Genomic DNA, 13368 nt, shown 5'->3' on the forward strand with positions numbered 1-13368 from the left:
AAGTCTAACTTTCCCAAAGCCTTCCTGGACTGGTTCCTGACTGCCCCACCAACCTCATCTATCACTCTTCCTCTGGCTTGCTGTGGTCCAGTCACACCTAGCTTCTTGAAATGCTTCAAGTATACCAAAGATTTGCAGATACTGTTCCCTTTCCTCTCACTTTTTCTATGGCTGGCTCCTTCTTGTCCTTTAGGCTTCAGCTTAAACCTTCCCTCTTCAGAGAGGTCTTCACTGATCACCCAGGTAAGATTGGCTCATCCTATCCACATCTTGGCACTCTTTGTTTCTGTATATCACCTGTCAGTAATCTTTTTTTTTTCTGTGTCTTTCTTACTAATTTTAAGTTCCTGAGGGAACATCTATCATGTTGATGGTTTGGTTCCCAATGCCACTGCGTGGTTTGATGATAGAATCACCAAATGAGTGATTTTTCTCCTTTCTTAACACATCTCAAACTTACCTTCCTATCTGCCAAGTCCAGCACAGGATACTCAGTAGCTACTCCATAAATACTTCTTGACATAGTAGTTCCCATTAATGCTGCCTCCTACAGGAAGCCTTCCACAATCACTACTTTGTCCACAACTCCAAAATGACTTCTCTTCTTTGAGTTCTCACAGCATCTTATCTGTCCTCTTTCATTGTCCTGAGCCGACAGTGCCTTATATTATAGGTCTCTATCTTTACATGTCATCCTATCTCTTAGACTAGGAGCTCTTGAAGACAGGATTCTCATCCAATTATTTACATCTGTAATCCTGCATCAGGCATCACCTGTGATGGGTGTAACAAATGTTTTTATAAAGAAATAGATCAGCCAATGTGATGGTGAGTGGGAAAAGGATAGAGAAGTGCAAATGTCTGCTAGTTTCTTAGTCATTAAACATGACTCTGCATTGCGTCACATTCTGCGTATTTCATCTAGGGGCCTATGTATCTCAAAGTGCTAAACAGGACCACCCCCACCCCACCCTTCATTTTAGCCTCTCAACAATGAGGGATTTCCCAGAACTTCTGGAACTTAGTACTCCTCAGGGAAACTGCAGAGTAAACTACCAACTCCATACAGTAGCAACCCAAGAAAGTTAATGGATTTGAGGGGAGAGCAAGTGAAGAAAGACAGAAATAAACATTTGAGTACTTATGCCAGAGGCTTCACAGTCTTCCTGCCTTCATGATTATTTCTCACAGTAACACTGAATGTGTATTACATAACGATCTCTAGTTCAGGATGTTGTCCCTTTGATAAGAAAATGTATTCAATGTATCTAAATAAGGCATCTGGCACACTGTAGGCCCTCATTAAATGAGACTAGTAATAGTTTCTTTTGTCCATTGGGGAAACTGAGGCCCAGAGCAGTGACTATAACAACACTATCAGGATTCAAGCCTTGGTTGAGTTGAAGTCCTGAGCTCTTTAACTTGTGAACCTATAAATCATGTCCATGTAAATAAGTTGCATAGCTTTTCAGAGCTTTCTGCTGGTAAAAGTGTTCAAGTCCTGTTTAATTAACATCATACAATTTTTATTATTTCAGTGTACTATTGTTCCTATTTTTCATGGCCACAAAGTCACTTCAAATCTATGTTCAAGAGCCTTATTTAAATTTTATTCAAAATATTGTGTGAAAAGAAATAGGCCTCTAAGAAAATTCATCTTTTCCTGGCACGAGTACTGGTTAACTGGTTAGTTAACAAGTAACTGGTAACAAGGGGTGAGAAGAGTATCTTCTCTTCCCCTAAAATATTGCTTTCCTCTGATTCCCAAGATCTTAGGTACTTAGGTACTCATTCTGCTCCCTGCTTTTTCTGGGTGAAGGAGAGGAATTAGGGGGCCAGTGAAGACCACAACTCATCAGGAGTACCAGAGGGACAAAGGGACCCCTTACATGAACCTTAGTAGCCCAATGTGAGCATCTCAGCCAGAATTGGCCTGGACAGAGAAGCCAGGGTAAAAAGACATCCGAAGGGTATCTTGAAATCAGTTTTCCCGGGGTCTGAAAACAAAATGTAAGAAATGGTTTCATACTGGTTGAAGCATCCATAAAGTTTGGGAGTTATTATTAACTTTTACTATTTGCTAGATTATTTACCAGATTTCTACCATACAAAGCAGGAACTATTAATATTTAAAGAGAAAACCAAAGCATGGAGGGGTTAAGTAGCTTGTCCAACATCCCACTAAGATTAACTGAGATTAACTGGCTCAACTGAGATTAGTGAGAAAAGTACTAAATATATTTCTTTTGCTCTAATATTACTCTTAAAAAGGCAAATCTAATTCTGGGCTTTAATGTTTGCCGTTTTAGATATTTACAACAAAAGAAAGGGTGCAGTATTCAGATGTGCCCTCAATTTCAGAGGAAGCATGGAGCACACACTCCTGGAGGTGGGTCACCATGCAACTAAGGAACTTACTGCCACCTAGTGGCAGCCTATACGTGTCCTGGGAAGGCGGCCAAGAATACCTGGCCAACAAGCCAAACCTTATGAAAGTACAATCTATCAAATGTCACATGTATTCATTCCTATCTGTGAGAGTTATTGCCAAATCAGTGTGATAGGAGAAGTCAAGACCATTTTTTCAGTGACCGCCACCTTCCTCCCTAATTCCTGTCATCTTGGGATAGTTTGTGAATTCCTCTTGCTTCTTTCCACACCCCCAGTATAAGCTCCTGGTAGGGCATAGTTTACTGAGGGCAATCTACTGATCTGTACTCCCCGGGGGGGTCTGTGAGCATCTTAACCAGGGGCAGGGACTTGTCTTATGCAGTGTATCCAGTGACTGTTTGTTGAATGACCATGAGTGAATGCTTTGGACTCCAACTTATTATCATCACTCTGTATGATTCAGGCCAGGATGAAGCAGCAGTTTATTTTAATATTCTAGTAAACATTTTGGAGGGGTGGGCGGAGGAATGGAGGGGCTTCTCAGGAAAGTGTCCAGGGCAGGGTAGGGGCCTGGGCAAGCAGCCTGCTCACAGGGCAGCGGATGCCCGGAACTTCTGCGTCAAACAAAACACGGCAGCGGTGAGGGCTGTGCACCGACGGGCCAAGAGTTTCACACTCAGATCGTGGTAGCCTCTCTCACAGGTCAGCTTAGCAGCTTCTACAAATTGATGGTAGGCGTACACCACATCCCTCAGGTTCCCTGCTGCTTCCCTGTGCCGACTGGAGCAGCGGCTGCAGTCTGTGAACTGGAAGCACAGGCCGGCCAGCTGGACCAGGTGCTGGAAGGTGTACCGCACGGCCCCCTGCATCTCTTCAGGGGACTGGTCCATTCTGATCACATGTTGACAGCTCGACAGGAGTTTCTGGGAACCCATGCAGAGGCGGCTCCGGCTTTCTGAAAAGTGCCAGGTGCACTTCTCCGGGGGATGTTTGTTCCCACTCCCCCAGGAAGCTTCTAAAATATCTTGTAATTCCAGTAAGCTCTCTCTGAGTTGGATGAAGCCCTCTGGGGTGCTGGCAGGGGCAGCTTTCAGCTGTCTCAGAGCCCTGGAGCAGTACTCTGGCCAGATGTGGCTCTTCCTCGGCAGGGGCTCGGCACTGCAGCTGTGGGTCCGGGCAGGCCTCCAGGGTAGGGCCAGCCGGCTTCCTGCAGAGGGTGGTGAGGTGAGGGGGGCTGTAGGGTGTGCTTCCAAGTCCCTGTCTTCTTCCTCTGTCTCTGGCTGCAGGCCACGGAAGCACGTGGCATAGGAGAACTGGCAGCTGCACTGCTCCATCCCAATCCTAGGGGCCACTGTTTCATTCGCACCCACAAACCCCAAAGATGTGGCCATCCTGAGACTGGCAGAAACTTTAGAATGGCTTTCTGGGGCAAAGCACAGGAAAGATTTCTCAGCAGGAAGGCAGATGCTAGGGCTTTTGCCTTTGCTTTCTGACAATGAACAGTGATTTGAGCCTTCTAAGTGGGGCTCCTTTTGGGGACACGCTAGTGGCTTTGGCAGAGAAGGACCTGGATTAAAACAGATCTGCTGCGTAGTGTCCCTAGAGGCTGTATCTTTCCCTATCATATGGTTAAGTGGCTCTGCCTTGACCTCCTCCAGAGGGAAGGCTGATGGAATGGTCTGGTCCCCAAACAAGAAATCAGGGTCTAAATCCAGCTCTTCCAAGAGTTTTTGCTCTTGGGCCTGGCAGGTTTGGCTTGGGGTTTCTCTGCTCTGTCCTTTGGGGTCTGTGGGGGAATGTGGCAGGATCTGCTCAGTTCCTGTTACAGGAGACTTCAAGGACAGGGAGGCTATTATTGCACCAGCTGGAGCGCTGACACCAGTCTGTAGCACAGCATTCGACAGGTCACCCCTGGAGTCACCTGAATCTTTCCAAGATTCATCATGAAATAAATCAGTGCCATTTTTGTTTGTAACTTCTCCATCATGTCCCAGAGATAGCTGTCCTTGTTGCTCCTCCTCTGAAGGGAAAGAAGCCATCTTCTCTTCTGAATATATTCCATATTCACCACTTCTAGGCCTGAGTGGAGGAGACAACAAAGGCTCTGTGCATTTGGGGGCAGTTTCTTGCATAGGATTTGTAAACAAAGATCCTGATCTTGTTTCAAACTGGACTCCTCCCAGCTCTAGTGTGTCTGCTTGAGAGGCATTATGCAGCCCTGGGCTGATGGCCTGGCAGCCTCTATCTGGGTTGGGGTCAGTACTGGAGAGGGAGGAAGTGCTGTCCCCAAGCTCTAGGGTGAGTTCTTTGGGGGCACTGCCATCTGAGTGTTGAAATGGAGACAAGGTTTGGGAAGGCTCTGCCCGAGAATTATCTGGGCCAGATGAACCTGGGTTGGAACAGTGAGGGGTACTCGCTGGGGAACTAGCAACAGTGGCAGTCAGGGGGGCATCCCCAGAACTCTCTTTATGGTTGGGGTCAATCCGGAGGCGAATGGCAGAAATAGAAGACACTCGAGAGTCAATGACTGACTTGGTTTCCATGGTCTCAGGCTCCATCTCCATGACCCGGGAGGCTGGGCTTTTGCTCTTGGGCTTCCTCAAGGGACCCAGCAGTCCCAGGGCCTTCGTCTCCAGGAGGCCAGGCTCACTGTGCATGTCCTGCAGAGAGGATACAGTTGGGGAGGGTGCACCGAGGGCTAGATAGGGCTCCCTGTTGTAGTAGCACACGTCGTCCACACTCTCCAGTGAGGCTGATGGCACCAGAGGAAATGAAACTTGACAGGTGTAGTCAGTCTGTAGGAAAGACCTTCTTTTTCTCAGTGTCTTAGCGTACTTCTTCACACCTCCCCTTCTGCTTGGTTCTCTTCCATCTGGCCCAGGATTCAGGCCATCCTCAAGGGTGCACGTGCTAACCTTATTCTGTGAGTTTGTGGCACTGGCTTCTGCAGCAGAAACAGCTCTGGGCCCTGAGAGTCAAGAAAGGAAAAGTATATGAAAAGCAGAAATACAAAGAGACCTACAGAGCTTGGGCCCAGGGCTCAGGGTTGCCTGGGTTCAAATCCTAGCTGGGCTGGGTAACCCTAGGTATGCTAAATCTTGACCTCCTCAATTTGCTCATCTAAAAGATAGGGATGATGATTGTAGGAGATAGTTTTTGATTCTTGGTTGTCCACAATAATTTTATTGTCTTTTGGTCACAGCATCCCAATTTTTTTTTCAGGGAATGAAATCTCACCAATGGTTACAGTCTGCTGGAACTCTTCATGACTATACCCTATTCACAATAAGCCAGGTAGCCAGATTTATTATCTAGAAAGTCAGCCACAAATTTCCTAGAACTTCACACTTGAACACATAGATTTAAAATAATAAGGGGTGCCTGGGTGGCACAATTGGTTAAGCGTCTGACTCTTGGTTTCTGGTTCAGGTTGCAATCTTGGGGTGGTGAGATAAAGCCCCGCATCAGGCTCTCTCTCTGTAGTAAATAAATCTTTAAACAAATAAAATAATAATAAAAGTAGAGCACATCTTTTGCAGCGACATTACCCTGATAACATGATGGGGAATCCTGTCACCTAGTCCCCATGCCTGGTTATTGCCTGTGTCTAAACCAGCCCTTCACCTTTGCTGGCAATTCTATAAGCTCTCTGACATCTTTTTAACATGTCATGTCTCCAGGCACCTGGGTGGCTCAGTCAGTTAGGTGTTTGACTCTTGGTTTCAGCTTGGGCCATGATCTTGAGGTCATGGGCTCAAGCTCCATGCTCAGCTCAGAGTCTGCTTGTCCCTCTCCCTCTGCTCCTCCTCCTGCTTATGTGCTCTCTCTCTCAAATACATAAATAAAATCTTTTTTTTTTTAGATTTTTAATTTATTTATTCATTAGACACACACACACACGAGAGAGAGAGAGAGAGAGAGAGAGAGAGAGAGGCAGAGACAAAGGCAGAGGGAGAAGCAGGCTCCATGCAGGGAGCCTGACATGGGACTCGATCCCCAGACCCCAGGATCACACCCTGGGCTGAAGGCAGGCACTAAACCACTGAGCCACCCAGGGATCCCTCCCCATAAATAAAATCTTAAAAAAAAAAAGTGTCACTGGGATCCCTGGGTGGCGCAGCGGTTTAGCGCCTGCCTTTGGCCCAGGGCGCGATCCTGGAGACCCAGGATCGAATCCCACGTCGGGCTCCCGGTGCATGGAGCCTGCTTCTCCCTCTGCCTATGTCTCTGCCTCTCTGTGTGTGTGTATGACTATCATAAATAAATAAATTAATTAAAAAAAAAGTGTCACTACTCAGTTGTGGATGTGAGGGATTTTTGCATACCAGGATGGATGTTTCTGAGCGAAGAAGCACTTTGTAAAGAAGTCCAGGTAATCACCCAGAGGAATCAGGATCATATCCCAGCCCTTGAGAATCTGAGGGTTCTTATACTCAGATCAGTTGTTTCCAATCTGGCTGCACCTCATTTAAAACCTTATCAAGTCCTAGGCTGCTCCTCAGACCTCAATCAGAATCTTGGAGGCTACCACCTAAGAAGCTGTAGTATTTAAACCAGGTCCCTTGGGTTATTTTGATGCCCACGCATGTTTTGGAGCTGCTGCCCTAGGCCACCTACAGACTCACCAAAGATGTTTCTGAGGCCTAAAAAGGGAGAGGCTCCCACAGTGAGTTAGGGACCAGAGCAGAGTCCAGGCTCAGTGGTCCTAGTTCTGGGGTCTCTCCCCAGCAACTCACTGGCTCCTTGTGATAAAAGAAAGTGTTCTGTATGGGCTTTATATCCCTGGCTAGATTCCTGTAAAGGAATACCAACTGATGGTCTCTGTTGGGCCACTATCCTGGCCAACACAATGGTTGGCCCAGCAGGGCAAAGCTGAGGGCATGGATGGCAGTTAGGCTGGGTTCTTTGGAGAACAGTGCAAATCTGCTCCTAAGTTTCTCCTTTTCTAGGGGAATGGTCAATTAATGAACTCAGTAGATGGCGGAGAGGTCATTCCTTCATTTAGCAAAATTGCCAGGTGCTATGTGCTGGTGACACAGGGCTGAGCATGAAACACACAGTTCCTACACTCCAAGGAACTCTTGATTTTTAAGTCAGGAAGAGAAACAGCAACACACAAATCACACAAATAAATAGACAATTATAGGCAGTGCTAAGTGCTAGGTGGGAAGCCCCCAGGGTGGGCTATGAAACATAGCCCTAGTCTTGGTGGTCTGGTTAGTTTTTCGGGGGGGGGGAGTGAATTTCCAGGTGGGGCCTGATAGATGGATGGGAAATTAGCAGCCAAAGATCATGGTGAGGAGTGTTTTCGGAGGAAAGAGCAGCATGTGCAAAGGCCAGAGGTGGGAAAGAACTTGGCACTTTTCAAGAACAGCAAGGAGGTCTGTGTGGTAGGTACACAGAAAGAGGGCTTAGGAGAGCAGAGAGAGAGAGAGAAAGAGGTCATGTCATAGAGGGTCTTGAGTGGCCTTATAGGGGCTGCTCAGGAGCAGCTGGCCTCTCTCCCACCAGCAACAGGAAACTGTTGGAGGGCAGGGAACAACAGGGAAGGGCTGAGACAGAAATAAAAGGGCTGCAGCTTCCCCAGCTTCTGCTGGGTCACCATCAATGTCTGTGTGCTTATTTCCAATTGTTTTTCTTTAGCATGCAGTGTGTGTGTGTGTGTGTGTGTGTGTGTGTGTGTGTGTATGTGCATGTGCATATCTAGGTGTCCTGCAAGGATCTCAAGTCAACTCAGGAAGTCACTCTACATGGAAAGACATCTCACACTCCTTGTGGAGGAAAGGATGAGGAGCCAGAAAGAAACAGGACCAACAGATCCCCTGCCTTTTCTTTTGATTCTCTTAAGGGGCCACCAATGGCCTATTGGGTTCTCCTTGCATTAAAGTCTCATTTAATGTAGAATCAGGGTTGATAATGATGCAGCCACTTGCCTCTGCTGAGCACTGCTCTCAAACCCTTTTCTATTAAATTCTGTCCAGCTCACAAGGCCCAGCCCATTTGTAACCACTTCTGGGAAGCCTTTCCTGATTCCCACTCTTGAATTAGTGCCTCCCATCTCCACTCACCTATAGTTCTCTGAACCTCCCTTGTAGCCCTGACTTAAAGTTGTGACATTAATACTTGGTCCACTGAGCCCAGATGGGCCTTCTCAAATAAGGACCCTGCTTTACCCATGTGTTTTTGCTTCGAGCTTGGTCCCTGCCCCTGCTGGGTGTTCAGGAGCTGTCAGCTGAGGCTACAGACCTGCTGGGGAGGGCTCACCTGAGAGGGTGTCTGGGGGTGTGAGCTTGTCAGCAGCATCATAGTATTCCTCATCTGAGCTACCGTCCTCAAAGGCCAGTGGCAGATGCGGGGCCAGGGCTTCCAGAGCAGAGCTGGGTTGGGCCTCAGTCCAGCCCTTCTGACCCCAGGCTGGCAGGCCTCTGCCCTGCCGGGAAGCTGTGCTCTCTGAGCTGTTGCTCAGGTGGCTGGCCAGGGAGACACTGGAGCACAGGCTATAGTAGTCGGTTCGGCTGCCCTCATATAGCCTAGGGTCCAGCCTGACTGCACTCAGTTCTGGTCCCCAGCTGAAAGTCTCAGGAGTGGGGCTTTCAGAAAACTCAGTCTTCTGGCATGGATGATTGGCTCTTTGGGCCAAGTCCAGGAGACACAGGAAGCCATTGGTTTCAATCCTGCTTCTCTCCTCTTGGCTGCTGGAACCAAGAGTCTCTGGGAAGCCTGGTGAGTTAGAGTGGAAGAAGCCAGACCTGCTAGAAGAGCAAGTGTCCAAGTCATCCTCTTCCAGGGCATCCATAGACTCACTGGAGCCACTGGTCCTACAGCCTCGGCTCTCAGTGTTGGCAGAGTCAGAAGCCTCGGACTCAGCACTGTCTGTCATGCTGCTGGCCCCGGAGGTGCTTGGGCCCCTCCTGGCCATCTCAGGCATGGGGCTGTCCCCAGGAGGCTGCTCCTCTTTTACGAGCGGTCTGCAGGGGCCCAGCTTCAGCACGTGTCCGTCAGAGAGAGGCTCCAGCACGCAGTCCACTTCAGAGGACTCCTCTGAGTCACTGCACGCCCTGGATTCGTAGCCTGTAATGCAAGGGACACCAGGGGTTATAAGACAGCATTCAGGGACCAGCAGAGGCTCATGTCCTCCAACCCTTTACTCTCTCTGCCCTCCCATCTCCAGAGTGGCCAGCCCAGATCACACTGTACTGGCTGACACAGGACTCTTGGGATTCCAGAGTCCACATTCTCCCTGCACATCAGGGCTACTTTCCCACATCAACCGAATTGCATAATGGAGACAGGATTACTTCTGAGGAAAGCTATATATTCATGGAAACATGGAGATTATGTGGCTGGATTTCACTTTGCTACGTGCAGCATCACCCGGGTTTGCTAACACCCTTCTCAGATCCCAGCTCTGTCCTGTCTGGGCATCAAAATCAGATGGGGAATCATATTTAAAAAATAAAAAAGATCCTCAACCCTAACCCTGATGTACTAAGTCAAATATCTAGGGGATGGGGGCTAAGAATCTGTATTCTTAGCAACCTTATGTGGGTGTCTGAGACCAATAGGCTGGCACCATCTTGAAACCTGGCTTTGGGGACCCACTGATACTATGGGTTTTTTATTTTTATTTTTATTTTTTTATTTTTATTTTTTTAATAAATTAATTTTTATTGGTGTTCAATTTACCAACATACAGAATAACACCCAGTGCTCATCCCGTCAAGTGTCCCCTCAGTGCCCGTCACCCATTCACCCCCACTCCCCGCCCTCCTCCCCTTCCACCACCCCTAGTTCGTTTCCCAGAGTTAGGAGTCTTTATGTTCTGTCTCCCTTTCTGATATTTCCCACACATTTCTTCTAACTATGGGGTTTTTAGAACAGTCAAAACTCATTTAGCTCCTGGTACTCAGGAAAGATTCATGGCAGGAAAACTGGGGACACTGAGCCAGGCCTCCAATTTCTCTTCTACCATAGCCTCCATCGTGATATTTCTAAAAACTTTTCTCTGGCCATATCATACTCTACTCAAACCCCCTAATGGCTTCCTCTACACAGGGAAGAGCCTAAGTTCTCCTACAGGAGTTAAGGTCTGTCAGTGTGGCCCTGACCCCTCCTCAGCAGCCTGGTTACCCCTTGTAGGCTTCACATGCTCCAGCCACTATAGGGAGCTTCTCACAGATCAGGACCTTGTTCTTGTGTCATGTGTCCATGTTGTCCCCTCTGCTTCAAATGATCTCTCCTCTCTTCTTTGCCTGGTTAGCTCCACAAGTCTTTCCAGATCTATGTCAAATATTGCCCCCCTGTAGAGCATCTTCCCTACCACTGCCAACTGCCCCAACAGAAGCAGTCCCTCTCACTACCAGACCTTCACAACTGCCCCACTCTGCATTGTCTGATTAGACTCTAAGGTATCATCCTTTGTTTATAAACTGTGTTAAAACCAAAAGCATCCAAAAATCATCACTTCCTAATTATTTTACTTTATCTTACTATCATCTAATCTCTTGAGATTATTCATGCCCATTTGATCCAAATGGAGGAAATGCCATACAATGTTGTGCTACTGAGCATCTCTTCCCATCTTCACGTTCAATGATATCACATTGGTAGCCTGAAATTAGCCATAGTGAGAGTGTTACAACATTTATCAGCAAACCAGTGGGAAAATGCTGTATTAACAGTGCTGAAGCCAAAGCCTGATAGAAACTGGGAGCTGGCCTGGGAGTCTATGCATCTCATCTGCCTCCACTACTTCATTCCTTATACATGGTTTCTTTCCTTCTATTTCCTTCTATCTCTGGGTACTTCCTTCTCCTAAACACATAAGGCTGAGGACTTCTATTATAATTCACGAGAATGCAACAGAGCACCTAGACATGGAATAAAAAACTAGGTCATCTGTACTTTCTGAATAAATGAATGACTTTTTTTTTTTTTTTTTGCTGGCAAATAAAGACAAAATTCAGTGGATCTTAGAAACAATTTTAGGAAATACTACAGGGAATCAGAGATGTTCAACCACATTTTGTGGCTTTAGGTGACTCTCAGATACAAAGAAAACTTCTCTATTTAGGATTTTAGAAAGATCAACTGTTTACCAGGAAATAAATGAAAAAATAGCTCTTATCAACTCAACTCAATTCACTCCCTCCCTTTAGGCTGTGAAAAGGGCCTGTCCTTTATAGGAGCAAGCCTTGGCACCTCACCTTCTTCAGCAGATACCCGGTGCACCTGTTGTTTGTTTCCTGGCCACAGGAAAATGGAGGTATCTGGGTCGACAAATAGCCTGTAGTACCCAGCAATCAGGCAGGCCAGGTCTTTTGCACTGTTGGATTCCAGCAGCAACGTCAGAACCTTTGAAAGTAAAGAGAGCTTTTATATAAAGGCCTAAGGGACAGTCTGAAGGCTGACAACTTCTCATTGGCCCCACATGGGGCCAATGAGAGATTCGAAGTAAGTCCAGCCATGCCCCACAGGCAGGCCTCCTGGTATCTCATATTCTCACCTGCAAGACTTGAAATAAGCATGCATACACACGCACATACATAGGCCCAACCACACGTGCAAGTATATACACACTCATATACACACAATGGGTTTCTCCCCTTGAATCTTACAATGTCTCCTGCCTCTTCATTCCCTAGTCCAATATCCCCATCCCAAACACCCCACCCCACCCTGCTCATTCATACAGTGGGGTCCCTTCAAGATCTGATCTGGAAAAGGAAAAGGAGAGCAAATGGAGAAGGTGGAAACAGATGATAAAAAAAATAATAAAGCACCATCCTTGAACATGTCAGAAACTAAAGCAAAGGAGGGTAAATGTAGGACCTTGCAGAGAGGCTTGGGAAGTACTCTGCATCATTTACCCACTTTCATTGCTGCCCTCAAAAATCTTGGGCAGCCATCCTGGTCCCATCCATGTGATAAAGTCATCTGCTGCTCCCATCTAAGTTTCAAAAACCCATAAGGAAAGTATATATTCCAAGCTCAGTTTATACCAACCCCAAAAGCCAAAAAACCCTCACCCCTTTTAGGACCTTCCCAGGAAAATGCACCATATTCATTACTTTCCTTTTGATGGTATAGGATAGATGATTAATCCTCTTCAGCAAATGCAGGATATTAGACTTTGTTAATATCCATACTCTCATAAATAAACTACCCTAGGATAATTGAGCCCCAAATTCCAGAAGTTGGATTCAAAATGCCTTCCCCATGCATTACCTTGACGTCCTGAAGATACACTTTGACCATGCTCACTTTCTCGGACTCCTCTGTCAGCTCCACACGGCTGATGTTGGCAAACTCTGCCAACGTGGACATGATGTTGAGTTTGCTACTGATAATTTGGCTAATCCCATACTTGGCTCCAACTAGAAGGGCAATGTAGGATTCTCTATCCTGTAACTGCATTCGGTGGAAGAATAATTAGTTTTCATTCACAAGCTAGTGAAAATACATTGCACATGCAAGACATGATACCGCTTTCTGCAAAACTCCATGATATCTATTTCAGATCCTCCCTCACCCCCTCTCCCTAGATTACCAAGCTAGGCAAGAGCCCAATCTGGGCCCTATCTACAACTAAAAGAGTATCTACGTGTCTCCTATAAGACGCTTCACAACAGAGAGCCAGACCATGGGACCCCATTACCTGTTCCATAAACACAACCTGTGCTTTCATACCTATGTGCCCATATTCATGCTGTGCCCTACTGAAATCCTGACCCTTCTTTAAAAGCTTCCATCAAAATCTACTGCCTATGGAAAGCAACTGCTTGATCTATCTCCTCCAGCCAGAGTAGTCTTTTTCCTTTGTGTTGTTCCCATACCACAGCCTCTGTACTGCTCTGATAGCACTGAGCTGCCACTTCTAACTGCAATTATTTGTATCCAAGTATCATATTCACATTAAGTTTCCTGACAAGAGTCTATTTATCTACAGTTGGTGGCATCCTTGCACCCAGCAAGCAC

The 13368-nt window shown here is 46.8% G+C and overlaps 1 protein-coding gene across 4 annotated transcripts in view; it reads right to left on the reverse strand.

Moving 5' to 3' along the window:
• Window positions 1–2856: 2856 nt before the first annotated feature.
• The window catches only part of FRMPD1 (FERM and PDZ domain containing 1), a 143308-nt gene continuing 132796 nt past the window's right edge, over window positions 2857–13368 (reverse strand). For all 4 annotated transcript variants that reach the window (XM_055302276.1, XM_055302278.1, XM_055302275.1 and 1 more), the window contains 4 exons: window positions 12619–12801; window positions 11598–11745; window positions 8656–9462; window positions 2857–5359 (listed from right to left, as the gene is read on the reverse strand). In XM_055302276.1, the coding sequence (XP_055158251.1) occupies window positions 2979–5359; window positions 8656–9462; window positions 11598–11745; window positions 12619–12801 (3519 nt within the window). In that variant the 3' untranslated portion in view covers window positions 2857–2978. The remainder of the gene's footprint in view (window positions 5360–8655; window positions 9463–11597; window positions 11746–12618; window positions 12802–13368) is intronic.

This window comes from Nyctereutes procyonoides, unplaced genomic scaffold, assembly GCF_905146905.1.
Source record: "Nyctereutes procyonoides isolate TBG_1078 unplaced genomic scaffold, NYPRO_anot_genome, whole genome shotgun sequence".
Lineage (NCBI taxonomy): Eukaryota > Metazoa > Chordata > Mammalia > Carnivora > Canidae > Nyctereutes > Nyctereutes procyonoides.